The sequence below is a fragment of the Alligator sinensis genome, unplaced genomic scaffold (genome assembly GCF_000455745.1).
Source record: "Alligator sinensis unplaced genomic scaffold, ASM45574v1 scaffold76_1, whole genome shotgun sequence".
NCBI classification, from domain to species: Eukaryota; Metazoa; Chordata; order Crocodylia; family Alligatoridae; genus Alligator; species Alligator sinensis.
Window position 1 is genome coordinate 4,775,878 of NW_005841865.1, and position 26,627 is coordinate 4,802,504.

At 41.2% G+C, this 26,627-nt stretch overlaps 1 protein-coding gene across 3 annotated transcripts in view; it reads left to right on the forward strand.

Moving 5' to 3' along the window:
• ARFGEF2 (ADP ribosylation factor guanine nucleotide exchange factor 2) overlaps positions 1-26,627 on the forward strand; it is a 60,819-nt gene that overhangs the window by 24,273 nt on the left and 9,919 nt on the right. For 2 of the 3 annotated variants that reach the window (XM_025191771.1, XM_025191766.1), the window contains exons 9-34: positions 382-530; positions 737-867; positions 1,477-1,711; positions 2,000-2,099; positions 3,657-3,796; positions 5,478-5,586; positions 7,002-7,203; positions 7,807-7,918; positions 8,582-8,787; positions 9,882-9,966; positions 10,053-10,221; positions 11,473-11,624; positions 12,019-12,147; positions 14,171-14,329; positions 15,870-16,017; positions 17,736-17,835; positions 18,962-19,002; positions 19,090-19,259; positions 19,898-20,049; positions 20,200-20,372; positions 22,856-23,016; positions 23,854-23,984; positions 24,086-24,215; positions 25,304-25,439; positions 26,378-26,516; positions 26,602-26,625. In XM_025191771.1, the coding sequence (XP_025047556.1) occupies positions 382-530; positions 737-867; positions 1,477-1,711; positions 2,000-2,099; positions 3,657-3,796; positions 5,478-5,586; positions 7,002-7,203; positions 7,807-7,918; positions 8,582-8,787; positions 9,882-9,966; positions 10,053-10,221; positions 11,473-11,624; positions 12,019-12,147; positions 14,171-14,329; positions 15,870-16,017; positions 17,736-17,835; positions 18,962-19,002; positions 19,090-19,259; positions 19,898-20,049; positions 20,200-20,372; positions 22,856-23,016; positions 23,854-23,984; positions 24,086-24,215; positions 25,304-25,439; positions 26,378-26,516; positions 26,602-26,625 (3,583 nt within the window). The remainder of the gene's footprint in view (positions 1-381; positions 531-736; positions 868-1,476; positions 1,712-1,999; positions 2,100-3,656; positions 3,797-5,477; positions 5,587-7,001; positions 7,204-7,806; positions 7,919-8,581; positions 8,788-9,881; positions 9,967-10,052; positions 10,222-11,472; positions 11,625-12,018; positions 12,148-14,170; positions 14,330-15,869; positions 16,018-17,735; positions 17,836-18,961; positions 19,003-19,089; positions 19,260-19,897; positions 20,050-20,199; positions 20,373-22,855; positions 23,017-23,853; positions 23,985-24,085; positions 24,216-25,303; positions 25,440-26,377; positions 26,517-26,601; positions 26,626-26,627) is intronic. The other variant, XM_014525730.2, reaches the window with a different exon arrangement.

Here is a 26,627-nt window from a genome sequence, read left to right on the forward strand (position 1 = left end):
AACCCAGAGGGTCTCCAGCCATCCACCCTGGTCGCCAATATCGGCTTGCAGGGACGTGTAGCTTTCCTTAACATAGAGAGCTACACCCCCGCCCCTTTTCTCTACACGATCCCTCCTGTACAGGGTATAGCCATCTATCCCCGTGGTCCAGTCATGGGTGGAGTCCCACCAGGTCTCCGTTATCCCTATGACATCGTAATTGTTTGCACTGAGCAGGAGGATGAGCTCCTCCTGCTTATTTCCCAAGCTCCTGGCATTAGTGTACAGGCAGGCAAGTGCCCCCTGGGGGGCTCCTTCCTTGCACACAGATATTGATATGGAACCTAATTTATTATTGCAAGTATTTACCTTGTTTTTCTGCGGCTTTTTTTTTTTTTTAAGTGGCTGAGGAGAAGCACGTAGCTGAAACAGTCAGGGCCTCATCAGAATCAGAAGCTGTGGATCTTGCCCATTCTGGTTGTAGCAATGAAAATGTACAAACAAACGGAATTCCAGATGACAGACAATCTGTTTCCTCCACAGATAACTTGGTAAATAGCTTTCATGATTATTGTATTAGTAATATTTTACTTTTGGGGAGGAAAGATAAGGCAAAAATAATCCTAATGTTGCTTTCTTGTCAATTTGGTTTAAAAAAAAAAAGTGTGACTAAACTGGGCTGTACAGGTACTCTGTAACTTGTATTGCCTTTTTCAGCTGTTCCGAAGGTTTCATTTTATGGTTCTTGATCCATTAGGAAACAGATGTACCTGGACCTCAAGCAGCTGCCAAATTCTCCCATATCCTGCAAAAAGATGCCTTCCTTGTGTTCCGGTCACTGTGCAAGCTTTCAATGAAACCCCTCGGTGATGGACCACCAGATCCCAAGTAAAGACATCTTATTAATTGAATCTTACTTCTTCCTGGAAGCTGTGATGAGAACAAAATGAATTGAATTCTATATTACTTTATAGTACAAGCCTGGATATCCAGAGCTACTTCCCTGTTTCAGATATCTACACGGTTGTTGCAATGAGAATTTTCTCTGTGGTATAATATCCTTACTTGGATAATTCCCAGTGTTTGATGCACAATACTCCAGGAAATCTTCAGTAACTCTTTAATAATGACTCACCAGTTCTGCAGTCAGTCAAAGTTGTGTTGGCAGTAGTATTTCTGAAGTTCTTTAGAAGGCAGTACTCCTCCTGTAATTCAAACCCCATGTCTCTGTTCAGATAGTGTGACTGACTGAGTTGTGAGTTTCAGATGTTCTGTTCCTAAAGGATAGACTCCCAAATAAAAAATGTAGCTTTGCCTGACAGTGTCAGCAAGCAAGCTGTCTTCTCTGAAATGGGCAAAGACGATGCTCACTTCCATGCGTCCACAAAGAACTGCTGTAGCTACCACGTACTATGTGCAAGGATGCATATATATGAGAGAGATAATGAACGTGACTTTAATTTTAACAACCCTCTTTTTTTGGGCTTTTGTCCCCAGGTCCCATGAGTTGCGTTCTAAAATTGTGTCCCTTCAGCTGCTTCTCTCAGTATTACAGAATGCTGGTCCAGTTTTCAGGACACATGAAATGTTCATCAATGCAATCAAGCAATATCTCTGTGTAGCATTATCGAAAAATGGAGTCTCTTCTGTACCTGATGTATTTGAGCTGTCTCTTGCCATTTTTCTCACCCTGCTTTCAAACTTTAAAACCCATTTAAAAATGCAAATTGAGGTAAGAGAGCTTTGTGTTCATTTTATATGCAAGATGTTCTATATTAATTAAACCAATTTACCTTATTGATAAAAGGCAGCGTATAATAACTTTAAAAATTGTCACTTCACAATTTTGCTTGCTATGCAAGCTGGTGGCCTACTGCTTTCAAATAAAATTACTTATGCATGAGATGAAGCCTCGTATCCAAGCAAAATTGCTATGTAAAAAATGAATATGCTCATTTAGCTGTGTTGTAAAGCTTTTCAGTAGAAACATTCAGGTCCTGTTCTCATTTTCTTTGCACAGGTTTTTTTCAAAGAGATCTTTCTGAATATATTGGAGACCTCCTCGAGTTCTTTTGAGCACAAATGGATGGTGATTCAAACCTTGACTAGAATTTGTGCAGGTATTTCATTGTAAAAGTAAACGCCTGTTCTTCACGATGTAGAATTATTTATTTTGACTTGACAGTGAAGTGGAGGATGTCCCAGGGAGGTGGCCCTCTGCTCCCTGCCCCCCATCCTCTATCCTCCTCCTGCAGCCTCTTTCCTCTGTCCCCTTCTGTCAGACCCTGCTTTCTCTAAGCATATGAAAGTGAGGGGCAAATTTGAAAATGCTGACTTTTGAACCAAACATTCCAATACTAATTTGCACATAAGCAGATTACTACAGGTACCCATAGCCTTCATCCAGAATTGATGCATTCTACCCTTTTTGCAAACTGCTGCAGGTTTTAGTACAGGTATTCCTTAAACACATTTTTAAGTAGCACTTTTGTACATTCTTATACATACTACAAACTATGCATGATATTGGTTCAAAGCCAAAAAGCTCAATTTGGAGTGTGTGTGTGCACGCTCCAGATTTCCCCCACCAAGTATCCATTTGCTAATTTGCCCCTGCTCATGACTGGAACCAAATGTTCTTGTCACAAAGTCCTGGGATCCTCCACAGACGTATGTGCAGAAGAGGCAGGAGGCTGCCTGATTTGACTTTGCCTCATGGAGGGTGGGGACACACTAATCACACGTGACAGACTGAGAGAGAGACTACAGAGCCTCTTGCCTACATAGACATTTGGTGATGTTTGCCAAATGGGAATCAATGAAATGGGAAAGAATGGTACTGCTCAGCTGTGAGTGAAGAGGAAGTTGAAATGTATGCCAAATAGTGGTTCACTGTCAGTTGAAAAAGAATTGGTGATGAGGAGGACTGTATGCAATAGGCATTATCACATGCAGATGGGCTGCACTGACCTGTTCTTGTGGTAGGAATCAACAACTCAGCCTTTTATCTAAGATCAAGCATTTTTGACACCAAGAGAAGGGCATCAGGCCTGGCCCTGGCCCTCCTAGTGCTGGCATAGTATTGCATTACCTCCAGGCCTGGTGCCAGTTCTCTGTGGAGAGAATACCTGCTGGTTTTCTGTGGGGGGTTGTTTTGTTTTTTTTAAAAGGACAAAAGTTCCCATCAGCATGTTTGCCCAGTATAGGCTATGTGTTTTTTATAGGCATACTCAGTGTTGGCTGCTTCATAATTGTTTTCCACGACTGAGCACATGCTACTTCTGGCAGCAGGTTAATGATAGAGACAGTGTATTTTAATGAGGTTTTCTTGTATGTGAATACAAGATGAAGGGTTTTTACCCCCATGCTGACTTGGGGGGAGGGACAGGGGATTGGGACCTTGTCCAATATGCAAGTGAATATGGTAGATTAGTAGTAGCAATAAGTGTCGTCTTTTTTCTTTAAGCGTCTTTCTCATTCATTTAGAATATTGTTAATCAAGAAATTATTCAAAATTGTATAGAGATGCACAATTGTACAGATAGCAAACATATTTAAACCTGACTGGGACCATTACTTTGTAATGAAGTGTCATCTGTGTGTGTATGTGGCTTCATATTAGATTATGACATTGAATTCTACTAATCTTGCTTTCTTGGTTTGTTTTTTTTTTAAAGATGCCCAGTGTGTGGTGGATATTTATGTTAACTATGACTGTGATTTAAATGCTGCTAATATTTTTGAGCGCCTTGTAAACGACTTGTCTAAAATTGCTCAGGGACGGAGTGGACAAGAGTTGGGAATGACACCTCTGCAGGTAAGAGAGAGCCTTGAAGACAATATAGCACTACTCTTCCTTTTTAAGACCTGCTTACTTTGTCATTTACTAGTGCTTCTTCTGGTTTAGAGTGCAGCACAGCTAGTCATTTGACTTCTATTGTATTGTGTCATTAGGGTAGTAATCCTGTTTCATTTCCTAATGAATTGAGCTGGCTAGAAGCCCAGTAATATAGTGCAAGTATATACATGTTCTGGCCAGTCCTTTTGTTAGGATGTGGATGGAAAATGTAATGCTTCTGTAAAGTGAGGCTTACCACACATGACTGAGACATCATCTGATTTTTTTTTTTTTTATTGCATGCTCCCCTCAGGAACGTCCTGGGTTAACAGAGCCTTCATTAACTGAAATGTAAGGCTTTGGTATCACTACGGTACCTCTACATCACAAAGGTGATTTCCCCCCCACCCTCACTCCCTTTTAAAACAACACATTCCCAGTCCTTAAAGGAATGATGGGGCACAACTATGGCTTTCCAGTAAGAGCACATGTATTCTTCCGATTACTGAAAGTAAACCATAGGGACCACTCAATGGCAGTATTCATCCTGGACATGACCACATCTCCCTGCCACAGTTGTAAAATCAGCAATATGTGACACTTACCTCCTTTTCTCTCTTTTTACTCCCCCCTTCGGGTCAGGAATGAAAATAATGATCAGGGTGTGCATTGGCAAAAGAACATAGTGCAGTTAGGATGTATGTGCCTGTCTGTTTGTTTGTTTGTAGGGTTTTCTTTAGTTTGGTTTGTTTCCTTGGATTGTTTTTAAGATGGAGGTAACCTGAGTTTTGTAAGCCTTTTGCTGGTAATATAATCAAGGTAAAAGTTAAGAAGTACTGTTAGAAACTTTAGATACAGCAACCATAGGGGGAACCAGAAGGGTTTGGGGGAGACGCTGTTTCCCCTAGCCCCTGCTGGCATAACAAGGAATAATGGGCACAAGTTGATGGAGAGGAGGTACAGATTGGACATCCGAAAAAACTACTTCACAGTCAGGGCGGCTAGGAGCTGGAACCAACTTCCAAGGGAGGTGGTGCTGGCCCCTACCCTGGGGATCTTTAAGAAGAGGCTGGATACTTACCTGGCTGGACTCATTTGAGTCCCGTTTTTGTTTTTAGGGTGAGTGGTTTTGTTTGTGTTTTTGGGTTGTTCTCCCGCCCTGGCGGGGGGTCGGGCTAGAAGATCTATTAGGTCCCTTCCGACCCTGAAACTATGAAACTATGAAACCAGAACTGGGTCTGTTATCTGGATTCCCATAATCCAGCCTAGGCCAAGAGCTCTGATATCCTTGCAGTGTTTTTCCTGCCTTCATGATAAAATTGGATCAGGCTATTCTGGTATTCCATCTAAAGTCTTAAAACTACCACTTGACCAACAGTTGCTTGGTAACACAGTTGTCAGTTTGAGATTATGCAGTCTTAAAAAAACAAAACCTGACTTTAGACCCAAGTCGTGAAAACTTTCTACTATTAAGACTCTTTACGTGAGTTTTGTTTTCTAGGATTTTCTTGATGCGACTTATTTACGAGTAGGAATTTTTTAACCTGTTGTCTTGCTCTTTGTTTTAGATGTACTTTGTATTTCATTGTGCAACGCTTAAGTCCTTTAATATCTTAACCTGGAACTGTCGGGTACAATTGACTCTTTCTTTTAAATATAGGAACTAAGTCTGCGGAAGAAAGGTCTGGAATGTTTGGTTTCAATCTTAAAGTGCATGGTAGAATGGAGCAAAGACCTTTATGTGAATCCCAACCATCAAGCCAGTCTTGGTGAGATTCTTTTTTTAACTTTACACCAATATATGTCTAGCATGTAGCACTCTGATCAGTGATGTGTACTTGAATTTTCACAAAAACTTCTTGCTGTTTCACAGGAAGTATTTTGTACAGGTAGACTTCAAGGAGAATGGGAAAATGGAGAGTATGGTTATAGAAATAAGATCTTGCAGTTACTTGGTTTAAGCATGCAGTCTCTTCCTGTAACTAACTAAGGTCATTCCTTCCTTTTTTTCTCTCTTTCTGCTAGATCCAGTAATAACATAGTTTTAGGTTCCTTGGGGCATGGACTTTTCCAGATGTATTTTTAAATCGCACTTGTGGAAGCTTGTAAGAGTCTCAAGGCTTGTGCATTTCTATGAAAAGTGAAGTTTCTCATCTACCAAGCCCATAGGGATTAAAAGCATAAATGGGGGAAAATTATTTTTCTTAGAAACAGAAGTATTGAGTTAAGCAGGAAATGGTATAAATCTATAACACAAGTTAGGCTGTGCCTGTTGAACAGCCACCAGCTTGCTGTGTTTTGAGTGCTTCACTGAATCCATGTACTTTGCTTTAAGTCTGAGCTGAATACAGGCATAGCCTCTGACTGCCTTTCTACAAGCACTTGCGATGCAAGTTTTCTCTTCCCCCTTCTGAGTGCTGAGGCTTCCATGGTCCAAACACCTACCCCCTGAGATTAGTGCCAGCTCTCTCTGACTCCACAGGACTTGAGCATAACCTTTTTCAAAGCTTCAACCTCATGGGCACTCTGGCTTTCAGTTTTACTTTTTCAAAGAAAATGTGATAGTGCTTGATCCAACCCCTTTTTAAGCTCATGGTGGCTTCTCCAAATTGTGGAGTATCTTTTCTCCTGAAGACTCCTTGAATGACCAATCACACAATCCAGAAAGAAGTCCCTCTGATCTGAAAAACAGATTGGGGGAGAAGGATTGCTTTGTTTTTCCTGCCATTAACTTCCTGTTAATTCCTTTTAAAAGCTTGTGCTAACACCTGGTTTCCATGTATTTCATCTGGAGATTTCCATTCCCTTAAACCAGTGGTTCTCAACCTTTTTTAATCTTAAGGCATCCTTGGAAAATACCAGCTCTTAGTTTTCACTTCTTTTGACTATAGAAATGAAATAAAGCAATTCTCTTGTTACAGAGAACTCAGAGCCCACAACAGGTCAATCTCTGGGTTTATCTTGTGAATAATGTTGGTATACTTAACAGTGCCAATGCTGTGTTACCCCATGGGACCCAAGAAAGGATCTCAAGGCAGTGTAGCACCCTGATTTGAGACTTATTGCCTTAAATCATAGCCCTCAGCAGAGAAATGTTTTTGTGGGTTTTTTGGACACTCACACAGTCATGTGAAATAAGCTAATTGCTTTTATCAGATCTTTCATGCTCTTTGTCTACTCTCAGGTTCAGATAAACCTTCAGAGCAGGAAATGGGTGAAGGAAAATGTCTGGAAAGTGGAGGCAGAAGGAGCAGTGTAAGTTCCTTAGAGTCAACAGTGTCATCGGGCATTGGAAGTGTTGGCACCCAGACTTCTGTCCCAGATGATCCTGAGCAATTTGAAGTCATCAAGCAACAGAAGGAGATAATTGAACATGGGATAGAATTGTAAGTTTGGCTGTGTCAAGAAAATTTGAATGTCTGTTGGATAAATCTTTACTGTTACTGTATGTTATAGGAAATACATGTGCCGCATTTACAGCTTCAAGTGACAACTTTTTTTACTAGCTGTTGAAGCTAATGCCTGAGATTACTGTAACTAGAAGCATGTGCCATCATTGCCTTTTTATGGTTTCTCTTCTTTGGGCTGATTCTGTCACAAAGGAGAAGAGCTTTTGGCATAAAGACGTGACTTTCAGTCTATAGACAAACGATTCTGCCATTCATGTTTACTTTGTGTTGTCAGCTAAACGCAAAATCCTTTTTATTTTTTTAATGCATGCACTACTTATGCTAGCATTTGGACAAGACAGGTTTTCTTTTTAGTAAAATCTTGATTGTCAGGACAATGACCCTTTCAGTATTGCTGACTTGAAATATACTTGGTGGGATCTCTAGAGTGACATAATTAATTGTTACCTTTTGGATTTTTTAAAAATATATTTTCCTTTCTTTTTCTTTAACTGTGAACCATTTATATTTTGAGAAATGATAACTAAATTTAGACTACAGCTTTGCTTCTTTTTTTCTATATTGTGCCTATGTGAATAGATTTAATAAAAAGCCAAAGAGAGGAATACAATACCTGCAGGAACAGGGAATGCTTGGCACTACAACAGAGGAAATTGCACAATTTCTCCATCAAGAAGAACGCCTGTGTTTTGTAAGATTGAATGTCATGTAAAATAAATTGGTTAATGTTGTTCTTGACAAAACTTTATGCCTATGCCTCCAAGCAGCTCAGGCTGCTCTTCTTCATATTCCTTTCTTTCTTTGCCCTTTTTTATTCTTCTACCCTGACATCACTCTCCTGTTTTATACACTCCCTCCAGTTTTGTAGCACTCTTCTTTTGGGATGGGATTTTCCTGGTGCCTCTTAATGCTGTGGCTATAACTATGCTGACTGTGCACTTTTACTGGTATAGGAACATCATTATACTGTACAAGCAAATTCTGCTAGTGTGGATGGGGCTATAACAGCAAAGCAACGTGTTTTGTACTAGTGGAGTAAAACCCCCCTCTTTCCTTTTCTCTTCCCCACGTTGTTGCCACTCCTCCATCCTACTGACTCATTGAATGCTTCTAATTTGAGCCAGTAGCTCAGTGGCATTGGTTTCTAAAGGTGGTGCTAATAAATGGAGTGACTGACCATGCAGAATACTGTACTTAGAACCTTCCATGTTCAGCAGTGGCACTGCCTGCAGTGAGCAGCCTAAACAGTTTATAAAACTGACTATAACGGTTATACCAATAACTTACTGCAGCATAAATAAGGTGCTAAAATTAGTTTGGCGTAGAATATTCATAACTCTTTTTGTGTGTTTAGACTCAAGTGGGTGAATTTCTAGGGGAGAATAACAAGTTTAACAAGGAGGTGATGTACGCCTATGTAGACCAGCTTGATTTCTGTGGGAAAGACTTTGTCTCTGCTCTACGGATATTTCTGGAAGGTTTCCGATTGCCAGGTGAAGCCCAGAAGATTGATAGACTAATGGAGAAGTTTGCAGCTAGATACATTGAATGCAACCAACGGTAATTCAGTGTATAATATTGGATAAATACTTTATGAATGGCAATCTTGCTGGCAGTCTGTAGCTAATGGCCGATTCCCTCCCACTTGTAAGGCATGTTGGCAGGACCCTAGGGATAGGTTTTACGTTTTATTTTGTTGTTGGGTTTTTTTGGGGGGGGGGGGGGGTTTTTATTTTTTGGGGAGGTTTTTTGCTGTTACTACCATGATGACCTAACCCGTGGTTAACTAGGAAAACTTGACTTCTGAGAGTTTCCCATGAGACATTTTCTAAATTACTGTGAAGTCTTGACAGTATGGGCATTTCAGAGGAAGTTTTCTGATATGTATCTGGGTAGTAATTGATCAGCAACCCCTGAATACCTTAAGTGCTATATATCCTGTTTATCAACTTTCAACTGATCAGGTGCAGGACCAAAATTTGATCAGCATTACTTAAGAAAAAATTAATAGGAGCATTAAAAATGTGACTTGTGAAGTAACTTATATGTCTGTGCAATGAAGCATTTTTTTACTTGCCTTCTGCCACTCACCAGACATGTGTATACTTGCCACTTTGATATAGACCATTTCACTCTAAACTTCTGAGTAATATAACTTGCTTCAATACGTTGGCACTGATTTAAGGCTAGATGTTAGTGTTGCGCCTCTCCTCCTGCCCCACAGATTGGTATTATAGTGTCTGTTCTTCTAGAAATAATTTTGAAAACCTTGTGTGTCATACAGAAATATGATTATTCACTACTTTAAGTGCTTGTGAATGCAGAAACCTAGGAAGGATAGTAATGCATATATTTTTTTAAAAGCCTTTCTTAATGTGACTTACTTTTTTTTTTTTTTTTTTTTTTTAAAGCTCTCTCCAATGTATTGGCTTTGTTGTAACTTTCAGTAGATAAGTAGGAGCTGGCCCTATTTTTAGTGTTAATAATTTTAATATTGGAGACTAAAGTGATAGATTCCTTGTTGGATTCCCCCCACCCCCGCACACCCCTTTTAAGAGTGTACATCTTTCCTGCGTATGCAAATGGAATGAATGATCCAGTTGAGATGGGCTCTAAAATCTGATTTTGTGTGTTTTGTTTTTTTGTGGTTTTAGGCAAACCTTGTTTGCTAGTGCTGACACCGCCTATGTTTTAGCATATTCTATTATAATGCTGACAACGGACTTGCACAGTCCTCAGGTAGGAAAAAACTACTTACATAGCTGGTGCTTGGGCTCTTGATCTTGCATTTAAAATCTGACATCTGCATTTCATCCTCTTGACAGGTAAAGAATAAAATGACAAAAGAGCAATATATTAAAATGAATCGCGGAATCAATGATAGTAAAGACCTGCCAGAGGAATATCTGTCCACCATTTATGAGGAAATAGAGGGAAAGAAAATTGCAATGAAAGATACAAAGGAGTATGCAGTTTCTACCAAGAGTAAGCCAAGTAAGATTTCATTGGACGCTCGAATATAAAGTTCTGAGCTTCTTCTAATGACTGTCATTCAATAATTAGCATGCTCTAATTCAGCTTTGCTAACACTTCTACGGTACATAAGCAGCATCTGGGGGACACTTCAGCCACTGCTAAAATAAGGTCAATTCAGAAGGTGAAAAACACAGCAGGTGCTTATAAGAAGCCAGCACCAAGCAACAGTTAAGATAAAGCAATGAAGATTAATGTTACTATTTTGAGAATCAGAGGGGTGTTAAAATGCAGGAATATAAGTTGGCAGTTGGCCTAGAGGAAATAGCTAGCAGTTCTCCTTGAAATAGTATGTGACTATTGCATATTGTACCCTGCTTCCCAGTGTCACTTGACAGTTCAGAGTCTTACTGCTTGCCTGAAAGAGCTTGTCTCAATTGATATGGTGAAAATAGAGGTTGGAGGTGATTAAATCATGTTTGCAGAGTGACCTTCTCTTGCCTAGAATAGGTGAGAACTTCAGGTGTACTATGCTCTGAATAACAAACTGGATGTTAGTTTAGTACTCGCTCTGAAAGAAAAGGGCCAGGCACTGAACCTCCAGCATCCACTTCCTTCAGTAGGTAGGTGTTCCCTGGAGGTTCCCTATTCAGGTAATGGTTTTCTAGCTTAACAAGTGACTAAAGTCCCCAGCTGAGGAATTATAGTGACACAAGAAGTAACCAGTGATTTTAATAGCAGGATCTGTTGGTAGACCTTGGAGCAGAAACTGATAATCATGTTCATAGTAACTAAATGAATATTTAAATAAAATGTGACTAGGTTATAAAAGCATAATTAAAGACCAGGCAGACAAGGTTCCTTGGGTGAATCTGATATCTTTTATTAGACCAACCCAAATAGTTGGAGAGTAGTTATTAAGCAAGCTTTCGGGTTCAAAAACCCTTTGTCAGGCTAAGGAAGTTTCAGCAGTTGGTGTATGCTCTTCCTGGATGGAATGAAAAGTCCATTTCATAGAAAATGTGGAGCACAAGGCATGTTAAGGGAAGAACTGTATAACTGTCTTGTATCATCTAGTGGGTGAATTTCTGCATTAGGCAAGGCTTTGCCTTGTTCTGGAGACTCATGGAAAAATTCTTGAGTAAAATATTAACGTATCCGAAAAAGTTTTCGTAAGCTGTTGTTTATCAACGGTCTTCACTCGACATCTGTGATAGCTTAAGTCAGGAGTTTGACAGAATAATTTTATCTATTGTGTCATGTTCTCCTTAGATGTAGCCAATGAGAAGCAGCGACGGTTATTGTACAACCTGGAGATGGAGCAAATGGCTAAAACAGCTAAAGCCCTCATGGAGGCAGTAAGCCACGCCAAGTCGCCTTTTACAAGTGCCACTCACCTGGAGCATGTCCGGCCCATGTTCAAAGTGAGTGTATGGAATTCTCTGTGCACCTTTTGGTAGGGCAAAAGATTTTCTTGAATTCGAAATGTGTAATTAACAGGTGTTGGGACTCTCACTGAAAGGTGCAGTGTATCTTTTTCTGATTATTTGGCTGGGGTGTTGCATGCTGTCATATGAGTCAGACTCACGGATACAAAGAAAAGAACTAGGAGCTTTGGAGCGGGGAAATGGACCTTTTTTCAGGGCAATGCCAATATATAGGGCTAAAGGAAAATAGCAAATGATACTGAGAAGAGCTTATGTAAAAAGTTACATACCTGGTTGGCACTAGTTGCCTCCAAATTAGTAACTGCTTTTGGAAGAATTGGTTAGTCAGCAACGAAAACTAAATTTACAAAGGCTTGTTTTTTTTATCTAGCTTGTGTGGACTCCATTATTGGCAGCTTATAGCGTTGGTCTTCAGAACTGCGATGACACAGAAGTTGCATCTCTCTGTTTGGAAGGAATACGATGTGCAATCAGAATAGCCTGCATTTTTGGCATGCAGGTTTGTATATAGTGGATCTGATCTGTGTAGATCTCTAGAAACTAATATGACGCCGGAAGAAAAAGGAATTTTAAAACTGATTATAAAATGGTGTTATCTCACAGCTTTATATAGTATAGAAGGGGATGACGTGTATTTTCCACTAGTCACCTCAAGCAAGTTTAAATGAAAAAATGACTTGTTGACTGGAATGTTTTGTCACCAGAAAGATTTTTTTTTTTTCATTTTGATACAGTCTTGAAGTGTGAATATTATAAAATATGTTTCTTTTTATTCTTAACTATCAGATGACCCCCATTGATGGGGTATCCATTAAGGTCACTTGCTAGCTTGTCTCCAGTTCTTCCTTGATGACCAGGGAATAGAGACCTGCACAGGTCTCATATTAAAGGCCCATTTCTGACCCGCACCTGATATTACAGATCTGGACCCAAACCTGCAGCGTGCATTAGCAACATCATTGTACTCATGCACCAAGGCAATGTACTTTAAAGCAAACGTGTACAGCCTGACCCAGACACATTTTCTAATCATTCTGCTCAAGCTGCTGACCAAACATGGAAAAAAATCAAACCACACTTTATTGGAAGAGGCAGTGCATTAGTTCAACCCAGCTCCATAGTGTCTGTATAGATGGGTGCTTCAGCTGGGCTTTTTGGTGCTTGTAGCTAAAGCTGATTCAATTGGCTACTAGATCAGGGGTCGGCAACACTCACCAGGTGTGCCAGAGCGTGGCATGCAAAGCCATTGTGCTCAGCATGCCGCATCTGGATGGGTTTTGGGCAGCTGCTGCCAGCCACAGAGCCTAGGCTGCTTGCAGCAGGCGGCAGAAAGGCTGCAAGCCTTGCTGTAAGCAGCCTGGGCTCTGTGGCAGGCAGCAGCTGCCCAGAGCCCAGCTGGATGTGACAGGCAGCCAAGAGCCTAGAAGCAGCTGCACTGTGGTCTGGAGTCCCAGCCGACTCATTGCTGTGCATGCTTTGGGGATGAAAGGGCAGAATTTGGCCTGATCACAGGGCTGGGGGAAGGCGCTCGCGGATGGGGTGTTGTCGTGGGGGCAGCTGCCCCAGGCAGTCCTAGAGGGGGGGCCCTCCTCCTGTGCCAAAGCTCCAGCAAGCCAGGTCCCTACGTGTGTCCAGTGCCCAGTCTGCAGCAAGGAAGGGGCTGGGCTGCCCCACCCCCGACCCCGTGTCCTGTCCCCTTCCCTGCCGTGTTTCCAGAGATGTGGCTGCAGCTGCTGCCAGCAGTAAGTGAGGCTGGGGTTCTAGATCTTGGTGCAGCCACTTGCAGGGGCTTGGCTAGAGCCCAGGTTGCTCACAGCAGGCAGCTGTGCTGTGGTCAGAGCCCCAGACCTGTTAGTTGCTAGCAGCGGCTGCACATACGCCTTGGGGTGGACAGCAGGGAAGAGGCCAGGGATGTGCTGCCACAACAAGCATTGGGTCCTTTGCTGCTCCCCTACTGTCCAGCATGCCAGCATCTTCAAAGTCCAGGTTGCTGGGGTTTTTTGGCACTTGGCCCAAAAACGTTGCTTACCTCTGTATTAGATAAAAGCCCCACTGAAGCACCCGATCCATGCAGACATTGAACAAGCCAGATCCAACTGACGTGATGCCTCTTCTGGTTATGCGTTAGAGTTGGTGTGGGGGCACACTGACGTTAAAGTGCTGGGGGGGAGGTTTAAGCGGGGGAGGGGGGTCACATATGTCAGTGAGGCTTATTCTGACCTGATTCTAACCCGAAATTTTTTTTCTGACCCCCCCCCCCCCCAACTGTAAAATGTGAACTAGTTCACATTCCAATCTGAACCCGACGTGCTTTTGTGGGTCACCTAAGGACAACTGTGGGTACCCAACTCGATTCAAGACTGCCAGGAAATACTCTACTGTAATTGCAAAACTGAGAGAGGGGGGTGGTGGGGAGGGCAGGAACATGGTCAAAATAGGGGTGTCAGGAGGGTTTTGTGCAACCCAGCATGGCTTTTTCTTCTGTGCTTGCAGACTTGACTTTTCTCATTTCTGTATTCTAGCTTGAACGAGATGCTTATGTACAGGCCCTTGCTCGCTTTTCACTGTTGACTGCCAGTTCCAGCATTACAGAAATGAAACAAAAAAACATAGACACCATTAAAACACTTATTACAGTGGCTCATACAGATGGCAACTACCTTGGGAATTCCTGGCATGAGGTAAATGCTTGGATAGCTAGAGCACTTGAAGACTTGATGTGCATCAATAGCCTCAACATTTTGTTCATTTAGCTCTGTCTGCTGTTTGTACAATCTAGAGGATTCACAGCTGCAGCCCTGGGAAGCTTTACAGATTAAATCCCCCCTCTTACAGAAGTACACACTGGTATCCGAATCTGCAGTGTCTGACAGATGTTTCTAACCTTTAGAATTGTGAAGGCTCTTAAAATGGGATCTGGGAGGCCAGTCCTGAGGTGTGTCAAGATTGTTAAAAATGCTCTTCTCCTTTATGGGTGTTAAGCTGTCATTAAATTTTGAGAGAGAAGCCAACTTCTGAACCACTGAGTTTATCAAACATATATTAAAAAAAAATACTCTTGGTATATAATCCTCAAGTCTTCCTTCTCACACTTTGGCAACTCCTACAAGGCAGCTTCCTTTGTCAGTGCAGAAATTTCCAGGGAGAATGGGAAAACTGGCAGGATTAAACTTAATTTAATCTGAAAGCAAGACTACTGCAATTTCATGCTTTCTCAACTGATTAGATAAGATTTCCCCCCCACAAGTCTTTGCTGATTAGGAGGAGACTGATAGGAATCTTGCTGGACCTTACTTCAGATTTTTGTTTCAGCTTAACATGCAACAGAGAGGCTAGGTTTCAGCTTTAATGACAACACAGAGGCTTAACCAGCTTGCAGGGTAACAAGAGTGCAAGCTCGTGCTGTTGAGGCAATAAACTCTACCCAGTAGGTCCTGTTCCTTGTAAAATAAACTTTTAAAATGAGGCAGTGAGGATGGTTTTGGGTGCCCTGGCACCACCCTAAAGCCCTGGGTTCTGGGCAAGTGGGTCTGAACAGTCCAAGGGATGTTCCTAACATCCTTACCACTTTGTTTCCATCTACAGAGCAGGCTTGTCTACTCAGCATTGCTAATGAGCACTCCACTGTGGGAATGACATTGTCCTTTGTCTCTCTGGATCTGCCTTTTAAGGGCCTTACTACATGTTCAAGTTATAGCTGGATAGAAACCAGCTATAGAGTTGTTACATGTTTTCAAGCATTAACTCTTTAAGGCTGGTTTGCTCTTTTTATAGCTGGATAGTTATTTATTGTGTGATAGTTACCTTGCACATGTGACTAGTCTAATTTATTGCACAGGTAACCAGTTAGTTGTGTAATGCATATGCAACATGTAGCAAGAGGCCTAAGATTCCCCAAATCCAGCTGCAATTTTTAAGTAATGGGAGCCCACCCACTTACCCCTAAGGGAAAGGAAATCTACTGGAGAATAATAACCACAATTGTTTACATATTAAGCTTGGTTTAGCAGCTAGAGAACCAGGGTTTAGATTTCTAGCTTCTGATTTCACAGTTGTCACGGAGTCATTGTGATCTTGGTCATTTAGAATAACTGTATTTGCAATAACATTTGTCTACATCACAGAGGTATTGAGACTTAATATTAGTAAAATAATTTGACCTGTAAAATTCATAGTAAAAGATGGTCATAGGTACTCATGTTGTTGATGTATGCTTTTTAGATCTTGAAATGCATCAGCCAGTTGGAACTAGCGCAACTTATAGGAACTGGGGTTAAAACACGATACTTATCTGGCTCTGGGCGTGAAAGAGAAGGCAGCATTAAAAGCTATACATCTGGGAGTGAAGAATTCATGAGCCTGGGACTAGGTAAGATTAATCTCTGACACTTTACAAGCTTGCATTTACAAGTAAATTAAATCTAAACACTTAACATGACAGATGATAAATTCCTATGAAATGTTTGAAGCAGATAACTATGAACTAGCTGTGGAGAATAGTTTTACTATGTGATGAATAAAAGGACCCCACTGCTTCAGCTACTCCAGTAATGATTACCTAAGTATGTTCCAGCTGTTTTAAATTGGTTCTACGAAGTTACTTTTATAAAATTCCTAAATGTAATTGCCTGTAGAAAATTTTGAGAATGTGGTTATGACTCTTTCAGATATAGTATGATATAGTTTTGTTACCAGTGTTAGTTTACTTTTTTTCCTTTGTTTAGAAATAAAAATATTGTAATGATTTAAAACCTTTATGTACTAAACTTTTGATGGCACCTAGAAACTTCTGTTTAGAATACAGGCATTTGCAAATTTCATTCTAGATACTTCCATCATCCATCCTAGTCTGTATTTTATATTCCACAAAATGGGGTTCATGCACAGAGAACTATAGGGAGAGAAAAGTTTCTTCATAGAAAAGATTTAATATAGAAATAGCAGAGTGTTTTAACAGAAGCAGTAACTACACTGGCATATTTGGGTAACTAAGCTGCAGGTAATCAGGGTAATATCTCTAGGCACCTATACACATACTGGACATCTGTTCCAGTGTGTGCTAATTGGCACACGGCGCAGACTTGATTAATTGAGTCTACTGGAGTGTGCCAATTAACATGCTCCAGCATCCTCCACATCATGTGTATTCAGTGTCCCCGCACTTCAAAATGGTGGCGGAGGGCGCTTTAACTAAAGCTCGTCAAAAAAGCTTTAGTTAAAGTGCCCCAATCAAGATTTTGAAGCATGGGATGCTGTGGGTGCTTTAATTAGGGCAACTCCTGGGGAGCCGCTCTAACTAAGGTGTGTGCTATTTCTCCTTCCCCATGCACCCTCCATCCCAAAGCTTGTGTAGAGACACCCTCTGGTTCCACTATAGATAATTAATTAAAGTTCATGCACTTGTTTATAGGCTATAGCAGTGGTTCCCAAACTTTTTCTTTTGTCTTTTACCACGGCCTGGTGGGAGCGGGACAGGGCATGCGGAGCCAGCTGCCTTCCTCCTGGGGCTCCCCCACCATCCAGTGGTAACCCCAGAAGTTTAGCTGTGACCCTGGAAGCTGCTTGTCCGGGCTGACAGATGGGGCTCTGAGCACAGGTTCATGCCATGACCCCGTAACCAACCTGGTGGTTGGGAACCTTTGGGTTATAGGAACAGCTGTCACAGATTTTTTTTTCCCTTTTTGTTTTTTCTTTCCTTTCTTGCTCTTTTTTTTTCTTTTTCTGTTTCATCAATTGAAAACTACTGAAGATGATTAATTTTCAAGCAGTCCTATGATGCAAAACCTGTTTCATTTGAAACAACATCTCTCCCTTTCGAATGAACAAATGAATGCATGTTCATGTGCTCATAACTTTATTTTACTGTTAACTTGAAGCTAATCTTCTGGAATCAAATATATGGACAGTCAAGAAATACTGTTTTGAGATTGGGTTTTAAATATTATTAATATCACTTGTCCTGTATGAATTTTGGAAATGACTTGGGAGCAGCAGCTGTTTATCGCCGCTTCTTGTGTAAAACTGAACACACTATTGATAGTTAGGAATCCATATGATGTCATTTGTCTCTGAATATTCTTTTTCCAGGTAACCTTGTTGGTGGTGGAGTTGATAAAAGGCAAATGGCCAGCATTCAAGAATCTGTAGGAGAGACTAGCTCACAAAGTGTGGTGGTGGCAGTGGACAGGTATTGTCATTAACTCCTGTAACAGGATCATGTGCACATCGAGTTTCCCAAGCTGTCCTGATGTTTGTTTTTAAAAACAAACAAATAAAAAACCTGTTGACTCTGACTGGGTTTTCAGCTTTTGAAGTTTAAAACCATTATAAGAATCTTGCCAAATCTCATGGATCTATTTGAGTACATTATTTCAATCCCAGAGAGAAACATGTTTTCCAGTGAACTAGTTGGTTATTGACACTGATTGCTGGATAACCAGAGGGATTATTTTGCATAAATTCAAATGGACTTTGAGGGTGGGAATATCATATGCATATTCTGTTCTTCAGTCCTTTACTGCTGCAAAATAAATTGGAGGTATTGTGTTGTATAGCGCACAAGAACCAATTTAAAAAGCACATAAATTACTTTTGTATTGGCTGTCTGCTACAATAAAGCATGTCCTGTTATGTTTGGTTGCTATCCGCTACTCTAAATTTACACCTTTTTTTGCCTCTGCTGGGTCACAGATCCAAGTTGGGTTCTCCGAAATCCCTAGTTATTGGACATGTGTCAGTATCTTTATTTTACTATACTAGAGATGCTCAACCCCCAGCCCACAGAGCTCTTGCCCTGCGGTTAGTGCAGCTAGAGCTTCTAGCACTGTTGTAGCCTGACGAGGTATCAAGTGGCACCCATTTTAATGCCTTCTAGTGCAACACTTTCCCATCCGCTCCTGCCCCCCGCCCCACCCCCACGGCTCAGCCTCTTAGTAGAGTTTTTAACATGGAAACACCCTGAATGATTGATGTATTTTTTGGCAAAATAGTTATTGAGGCAGTGCAGGCCTGCACGCATCCTTCTAATGTGCATTTTGGGGCATGAGAATAATGGCATACCCTGGCTTGGTAGATGAGGATGCTCAAAAAGCTCCAGGCTGGGAGAGGTACATACAAGTTCTTGCCATGGTGGGAAGGTGGTAGTGCAGGGGGTTGAAGAAAGCTCATGAAATAGAGGAGAGGGTGAGAGAGTAGCATGCATGGGGCTTGTGGGATGCCATGGAGGGAAGCAGCTTAGCTTCTGTAGGACAAATGAGTTACCTCTTTTCAATACTACTTAACATGTTAACCACATCTTCAATTTTGTTCCACAGAATATTTACAGGATCAACCAGGCTGGATGGCAATGCAATAGGTATGTATACTGAACATATGGTGAAAAGGACCATTGCAGGGGAAACCATCCCAAACTCACGGCCTATAATATCTGTTTAACATTCAGTTGACTTTGTCCGATGGTTGTGTGCTGTTTCCATGGATGAGCTGGCTTCCCCCCACCACCCACGCATGTTCAGTCTACAAAAGATAGTGGAGATTTCATATTACAACATGAATCGCATTAGGCTGCAGTGGTCAAGGATATGGCAAGTGATCGGAGATCATTTCAATAAGGTACTTAAACCTTAAAGATTACAGAATATAATCTTACAATGCCACTTGAGTTCAGGTGGAATAATGTTTAAGGAGAAATTCTTGGCCAATATTGTGCATCATGGCTTTAAAGGGTTCTTATGATTCAAGTGTCATGGGTTTGGGGATGTATGGGTCAACATGGATTGAGTTAATGCTTTTAAATACTCTGCATGAACTGAAGAAGTCATGAATATCTCAATTTGTATCATAACTAAATCTACAATCAGAGTACATTATGGAGTATGTAATCAAAGAGAAGGAAAAAGATTCTTAATTCCTTAGATCCATTGTTAGAAATAATGTAATGAATTCTCTTTGCAGGTGTAAACTGAGTGTTTGCAAACTTGAACAGTTTGCTAATTCTCTAACCCAAATTTTTTCCATGTCCTAGTCTGGTGGTGGTATACTACTCATTCCTTTAAACCACCAGTTTACAAATTTCTGTGTTTTTGCATGGCATTGTCTGTTTGTAGACAGTCTAGTTACCTAAAGGATGAAGCATGGAAGCACTGTGCTAGCATTCTTCAATTAACTGTTGGTCTGAAACAGTTTATTGAAGAGTTGACTTTTTTTAATGTATATTGGCATACATAGACACACTTTTTTTCCCTTACTAGGTTGGCTGCAACCCTAATGAAGATGTGGCCATCTTTGCAGTTGACTCATTAAGGCAGCTGTCAATGAAGTTCCTTGAGAAGGGAGAGTTGGCCAACTTCCGTTTCCAGAAGGACTTTTTGAGGCCTTTTGAGCATATTATGAAGAAAAACAGGTGTGCGTGTATTAAAATTTCTGCTTTTGCTTACTTTTTGGCCTTGCTTACTTTTAAGCATCTTAATGCGACTGTTTAGATTCTCTGTGGCAAATAGGGAATGGCACTTGACGTGGTGGTTCATTCTTTTTTTTTTTTTTTTTTTTTAAGATCTCCAACTATTCGTGACATGGTAATACGCTGCATTGCTCAGATGGTCAACTCGCAGGCTGGGAACATTCGCTCAGGCTGGAAGAATATCTTTGCAGTATTTCACCAAGCGGCTTCAGACCATGATGGAAATATCGTGGAGTTGGCTTTTCAAACTACAGCACACATAGTTAGTAAGTAATTCTTGGCACATGGATCACAGCAGCAGTTCTAGTTCACACATTGTATGCTAGAAGAGCCTGTTTAAATAATGGGTTTGTTATTGTAGTTTTGGGGTTTGGCTTTTAAATATCCAACTTGCTAAAATTTATTAGGGTAGGTTTTGCATACTGGCCTAGCTAGAACAGCTCCAACACTGTTATAACTGCTCTGCTTCTCTGACTGACAAAACCAAAATGGCATATTACGCCTGATCTCTAAAGTAGTGCTAGAAAATATCTAAGGGGAATGCAGGAGGGTGTATGAAATACTTTAACAGCATGTGAAAGGGTTCTCTCAACATCTGAGCACCAAGATACTTCTTTCCCAAGATGTGGACTTGAAAAAGTGGTAGGGGGTGAGAGAGAGGTCCTGCTTTTTGTAAAGGTAGTGCTGGATGCCTTCATTATCTCATGGATGGCAAGAGGGGCTGAAGAGTCCTTCCAGTTGAAGGAAGAACCATCCCATTCCTCTGGCTGGATAATTGGTGGGGGAAGCAGGTGGAATAAATCACAAATGACTTGAGTGTTGGGCCAAGTTGTGCTGTAACTTTTTTTTTTTTCGCACGCACACGGTGAACTCTGGTATTTTGAAATGGCCAAAGATGTGGCTTCACAGATATTAGGGCTGTGTGAAGCTTCAGCCACTGATTCGATTCAGTGGAGATTCGGCCCGATTCAGTGGCCTAATCTCTGAATCCGAATCAAATGGGGAGACTTTAATCTCTCTGAATTGATTCAGAAAGATTTGATGATTCAGATAGACACAACTTTAAATGTTTTTTCTACGTACTTCAAGGTAGTAGGCGGCTCATGAATGCTGCGATTCTGGGGCAGATGGAGCATCCCACGGGACCATGCGGGGGTCCTCGACACGCTCAGCAGCAGACCCAGAAGTGGACCACAAACACTTCCAGTCCACTTCTGGGTCCACTGGGAGGCCCTCCTGGCACGGTGACTGGTGCCTCCTGGGTCTGGAGGGGTGCAGGGGAGCCCCCCCCAGCATGCTTGGCTGCAGACCCAGAAGTGGACTACAAGTACTTCCGGTCCACTTCTGGGTTCGCCACCGAGCACACGTGGGCCCACCTGCGCGCTCCTGTGGGACACTCCATCCGCTCCACCATTGCAGCATTCACGAGTCGCACCTGGTACCTTGAGGTATGTAGAAAAAAAACAAAACATTTAAAGCTCTGTGTCCAAATCATTGATTCTCTGAATCGGCATCAAATCTTCGGATTCGGCCGAATCAAATCAGGAACAGTGATCTGAATCAATGAATCAAATCACTGTCCCCGATTTGGGCCAAATCTGAATTGAATATGGCCTGTTTCGCACCCCTAACAAATGTGCTCATTGTAGAGCAGTGATTCGCAGAGATTGTGCCATGGCTCACTAGAGAGCAAATGTGGTGTGCCTGAGAGCCCTCTGTGTGAGGTAAATGCTCTCCTCCCCAATCCAGTACCCTGCACTGCTCCAGCTTATGCCGCTGGCACTTGCAACTGCTTCTTTGGAGATTCGTCATCACCACTGTTACTGCCATCCCCTGCCCCCCAGGCAGCTTCTGTGCTGCTTGCCTGTACCCCATGCTGCCAACAGTGTGTTTGCTGCAAGCAGGTGGATGCACATATGGAGCTGTGCTTTGTAGCCTGGTTCATCCCCCTCCACTCCCTCGTGCTTCTGGTGATAGCAACCTTTAAGTGGCCTCGGTTAGACTGGTGATTCTTTAACTTTTCAGCCTCAGGGCCCCCTCCATATCTTCTCTGAATTTAGATCCAAGTGGCTTTTCAACTAGGGTACCATGTAATTCAGGGAAATTTATGGATGGATGCCTTAAAGCTAAAAAAGGTGTGGACCATGGTATAGAGACTAATTCTTTGCTTAAAGGAAGGTGTATTTGGTGTCATTTTTAACAGTATATTTCAGCATTTTAACCACAGATATAATACACACACGTGCGTATGCATTAACCCCTCCCTCCCCCCTTTTTGTGTAAGAGAGAAATTTGTCACCAGTTTTGAATCCAGAAAAGTGTCCCCTGTATATTTAAAAAATTGGAATACACTGAAAATGAGAAGTGGCTATAGATACAGTTCTGTTAAATTCATACAATAATCTAATAGGATAACTTTTGCAGCCTTCAGATATCTGGATCTCCTGGATTGTAGGCAGAAACTTTTAGAGTAAACTAAGGTTCAGGTTGATTTGTCTCTCTCCAAATTCTAAATTGTTGTCCTGTTCTCTTACTGCATCGTCTGAGGGCTTTGAAGGCCATTTGACTTAGAACAAGAAAATTGATATAAAGCTTTAAATTGAAGCACATGTTTAATACTCTGGAAGTATTTTAATAAGTAACTGGCTTCAGGAAAACTTAGATTTAATGAAGCTATGACAAAGAAGCAGTCATAAAAGACACCTTTTAAATATTAATATTCTGTTTCTTTCTCTTCTGTTTTCCCCAGCAAATATTTTTCAGCAACATTTTCCAGCAGCAATAGATTCATTTCAGGATGCGGTAAAATGTTTATCTGAATTTGCCTGTAATGTAGCATTTCCTGACACTAGCATGGAAGCCATCAGACTTATTCGTTATTGTGCTAAATATGTTTCAGAAAGACCACAGGTAATTTATGCTCTGCTTTCATGTTTTTCTAGTATCTTTTAATGCTAAACCAAAATTACTGTGAAATGAAAAATTGTTTTTAAACTCAGACTTGAGTCTAACAGTGCGTATGTGAAAATGGTTACCTAAAAGTAGATGCCAGTTTAATATTAAAGGTGGTATGCTGGTACTAGTTTGTTGCCCCCTTTTGAAAAATGATGAAACTTTTGGTTTCAGCTTTGTGTGGTTGAAACCAATGTAATTTAAGCTGACTCTTGCAACTTTATGACAATTCAGAAAATATGAAATTTGATTCCAAATGTGGATTATTGCAAGCTAAATTTCATGTTTCATTATTTTTATGCCTTTTAATACACTGGGTAGAAGCTTAAATTGTTGTTTGTGGAGGTCTTATTGCAGGAATATGCAATATGGCAATAATTTTGTTAAAAAGATCCTGAAGTATTAATTACACTTGCAAGATATGCATCCAATATCTATGTAACTGCACAAGCAAAACATAAAACGACTTGCACAAATTATGTGAAGGCAGGTGCAGTTCAGGAGTCCATCTGAAATTTGATTCCATTGTATACCAAAAAAATAGGGTTTTTTTTAAAGCTAGATGAGGAATGGAGCTAAAATGAGTCTTTAACAGTATTTGTGGATATAATTAGAACAGTGAACATACTGAAATGATAAATCCAAATACCTTATTGCACACCTAACTAATAATTCAGCTTTTAACTTCTAAGCTCTTTTTAAAGATTTTAAGCTCTGATTTAAAATAGTCTCTAAAGGTGCATTTTTAAAGATGACTTTTTTTTTTTTCTTGCTGCCTACCCCAATATTTCTTAGGTATTAAGAGAATACACAAGTGATGACATGAATGTTGCTCCTGGAGACAGGGTCTGGGTCAGAGGATGGTTCCCTATCTTATTTGAACTATCTTGCATCATTAATAGATGTAAATTAGATGTTCGGACAAGGTAATAAGAATATTTTGCCTTTTGGGTGTATTCAGTTATTTGAATGAACAGAGGCCCCCATTTGAGCCTTTATGCTTTTTATTGTTTTCTTCTTCTCGTAGAGGTCTGACGGTGATGTTTGAAATAATGAAGAGCTACGGGCATACCTTTGAAAAACACTGGTGGCAAGATCTCTTCCGAATTGTGTTTAGGATTTTTGACAATATGAAACTCCCTGAGCAACAAACTGAGGTAACAAAGGTCTTCTGAGGACAGTTTTTTGGCCTTAGAAATCTGACAGCTAAAGACCTAGCTCAGCATAGGCAGTGGTATCATAGGTATTCATTCTCCACCATGTCATCTGAGATTTGCCTGTTCCCCCTTGAATCGGCACTCTCCACTGTGCACACGCAGTCCCTGCACTTACGCGCCACTGGAGGGAAGCTCCATGCACTGGCGTCAGCTGCCTTCACTGCTCCCTGCTGTGCAAGTCCTGGGACTCCGCCGGAAGTGGAGAGGAGCCCTGACCCCTACTTCCCTGTGGAGTCCTGGGACCTGTGCAGCAGGGACCGGTGAAGGCAGCCTGCTCCAGTGCCTGGGGCTTTCCTCTTGTGGCACATGAGTGGGGGCTGTGCGTGCATGGTGGGGAGTGCTGGCGATAGAGGCAGCCTGAGCAGGCTGCCCCCCTCACTGCAATGTGCACCACTGGCAAGAGCTGCACGCCACCGGGCAACAGCGCCTGCACCAGGCTCGAGCACCTCCTGCCTGCTGCTGCTGCGCCATGGGGGGACTGTACAGGGGGTCCCCACATACCGCCCCACCATCCCTCACACCCCACAAATGCCACACACCCACACCCTGCCCTAATAGCATCCCCCACACACACATCCACCCACAGACAATACAAGACTAAGAATTTATTTTTGAGTTATTATGCAATCACCTCCTATATACATTACGCAAACAAATGACAAATATTTTTTTGTAACAAAATTAAAATGTTGTAGTAGATGTTTGACTTTTAATGCATGATTTGTTTGTTTTTTTTCTGGTTCTAAGATGGCAACCCCCCCTCCTAAAAGGAGTATTTCTGGGGAGCAAGGGGAGGGACTTCAGTTGGCAAGGGTCTGGGTTAGGAGTGGGACTTGTCCCAAGATGACAACAAGGGGGGGCGGGGTAACTATCAAGGGGCAGGACTATCCATGTGGTCCTCAAGCTCTCACCAAACCTCATTAAGTGGCCCTCCACCTGAAATAATTGCCTGCCCCTGCTTTATCAGAACCTGTTCTCTCCATTCACTTTGTACCACAAAGAAATTAAAAGCCTCTCATTTCTTACAGAAATCTGAATGGATGACAACTACATGTAACCATGCACTTTACGCAATCTGTGATGTATTTACACAGTTCTATGAAGCTTTAAATGAGATCCTTCTTCCTGATATATTTGCACAGTTACACTGGTGTGTAAAACAAGGTAGCTTATTCACATACATATGTGTGGTGTTAATTTGATAAACCTTTTATAAATATGTTAGCCTCTTCTCAAAGAAATGAAAGCAGGAAAAACAAAGCACTATTTATATATCCATGAATAACTCGTTTCCAAGGATAATTCCTTCATGCCATTTAGTTAATTAGCCTTTCCTGTGAATGTTTCTTGTTTTGCTGAGCATGGTGATATTTGGAGCTTGACTTCATTTTGCTCTGTCATGAATTATGTTGACACTCCGCCATTTAGCTTTTTTTCTTTTGTCAAAAACTAGTTTTTCATCCTTGGCTGGATGAACAAAGTACTTCATTCTCTTACAATTTGAAAGTAACCCCAATAGTCTGTATACAGCATCCTAGAAAGTTACTCTTATGTAACTATTTATCTAAATCATTCAACTCCTATGTATGTCATTTTTTTAAGTTCTTGTGTAAACTACTAACATGGAATGTTTGTAGGTGGCTAGGAGGGCGGAAGTAATTTTGAACTTTTAAATTTTTGTCCTTAACCTACATACATGGGAAGAGTTAAGTCTGTTTGATCTCCTGACCTCCATCCAGTATAGTGTCCTGGACTTTATTCCCAGCTCTGCCATTAATCTGTTCTGTGACCAAGACAAGAGGCTTCATATCTCAGCCTCTTTCTTTGCCACCCTTTTTGTCCCTTGAATCCTGTCTTCTCAAGGTTGGAATTCTTACTACCTTTATCTCCCATTTGGTACAAAAGAGCTTTACTCTTAGCAGTATTATAATGCACATTCATTATGACTGCAGTTTGGTAGGCTTTGAGCTATTGGTGGAACTGTTGCTTGTACCAAGTCTTCACATTATAAAATGTGCACAACTGTTAGTGAATGTTTTAGTTCTTATTGTTTTATCAGGCAGGCTTGTAGAATCTAATAAATAAGGGTAATTTATTTACAGATAATGAACAGCTGGCTCGATCAGGTACCAATTGTCTAGAAAACTTGGTAATACTAAATGGAGAAAAATTCAGTCCTGAAGTTTGGGACCAAACATGCAATTGTATGCTGGAAATCTTCAAAACCACCATTCCTCACGTGTAAGTTAGCTCAAACAAAAAATGGATACAGTATGTGGAGTCGAGATAAATGGATTTATGATATTTTCTCTCTTTCTCTGTGAAGCCTGCTTACGTGGAGACCAGCAGGAA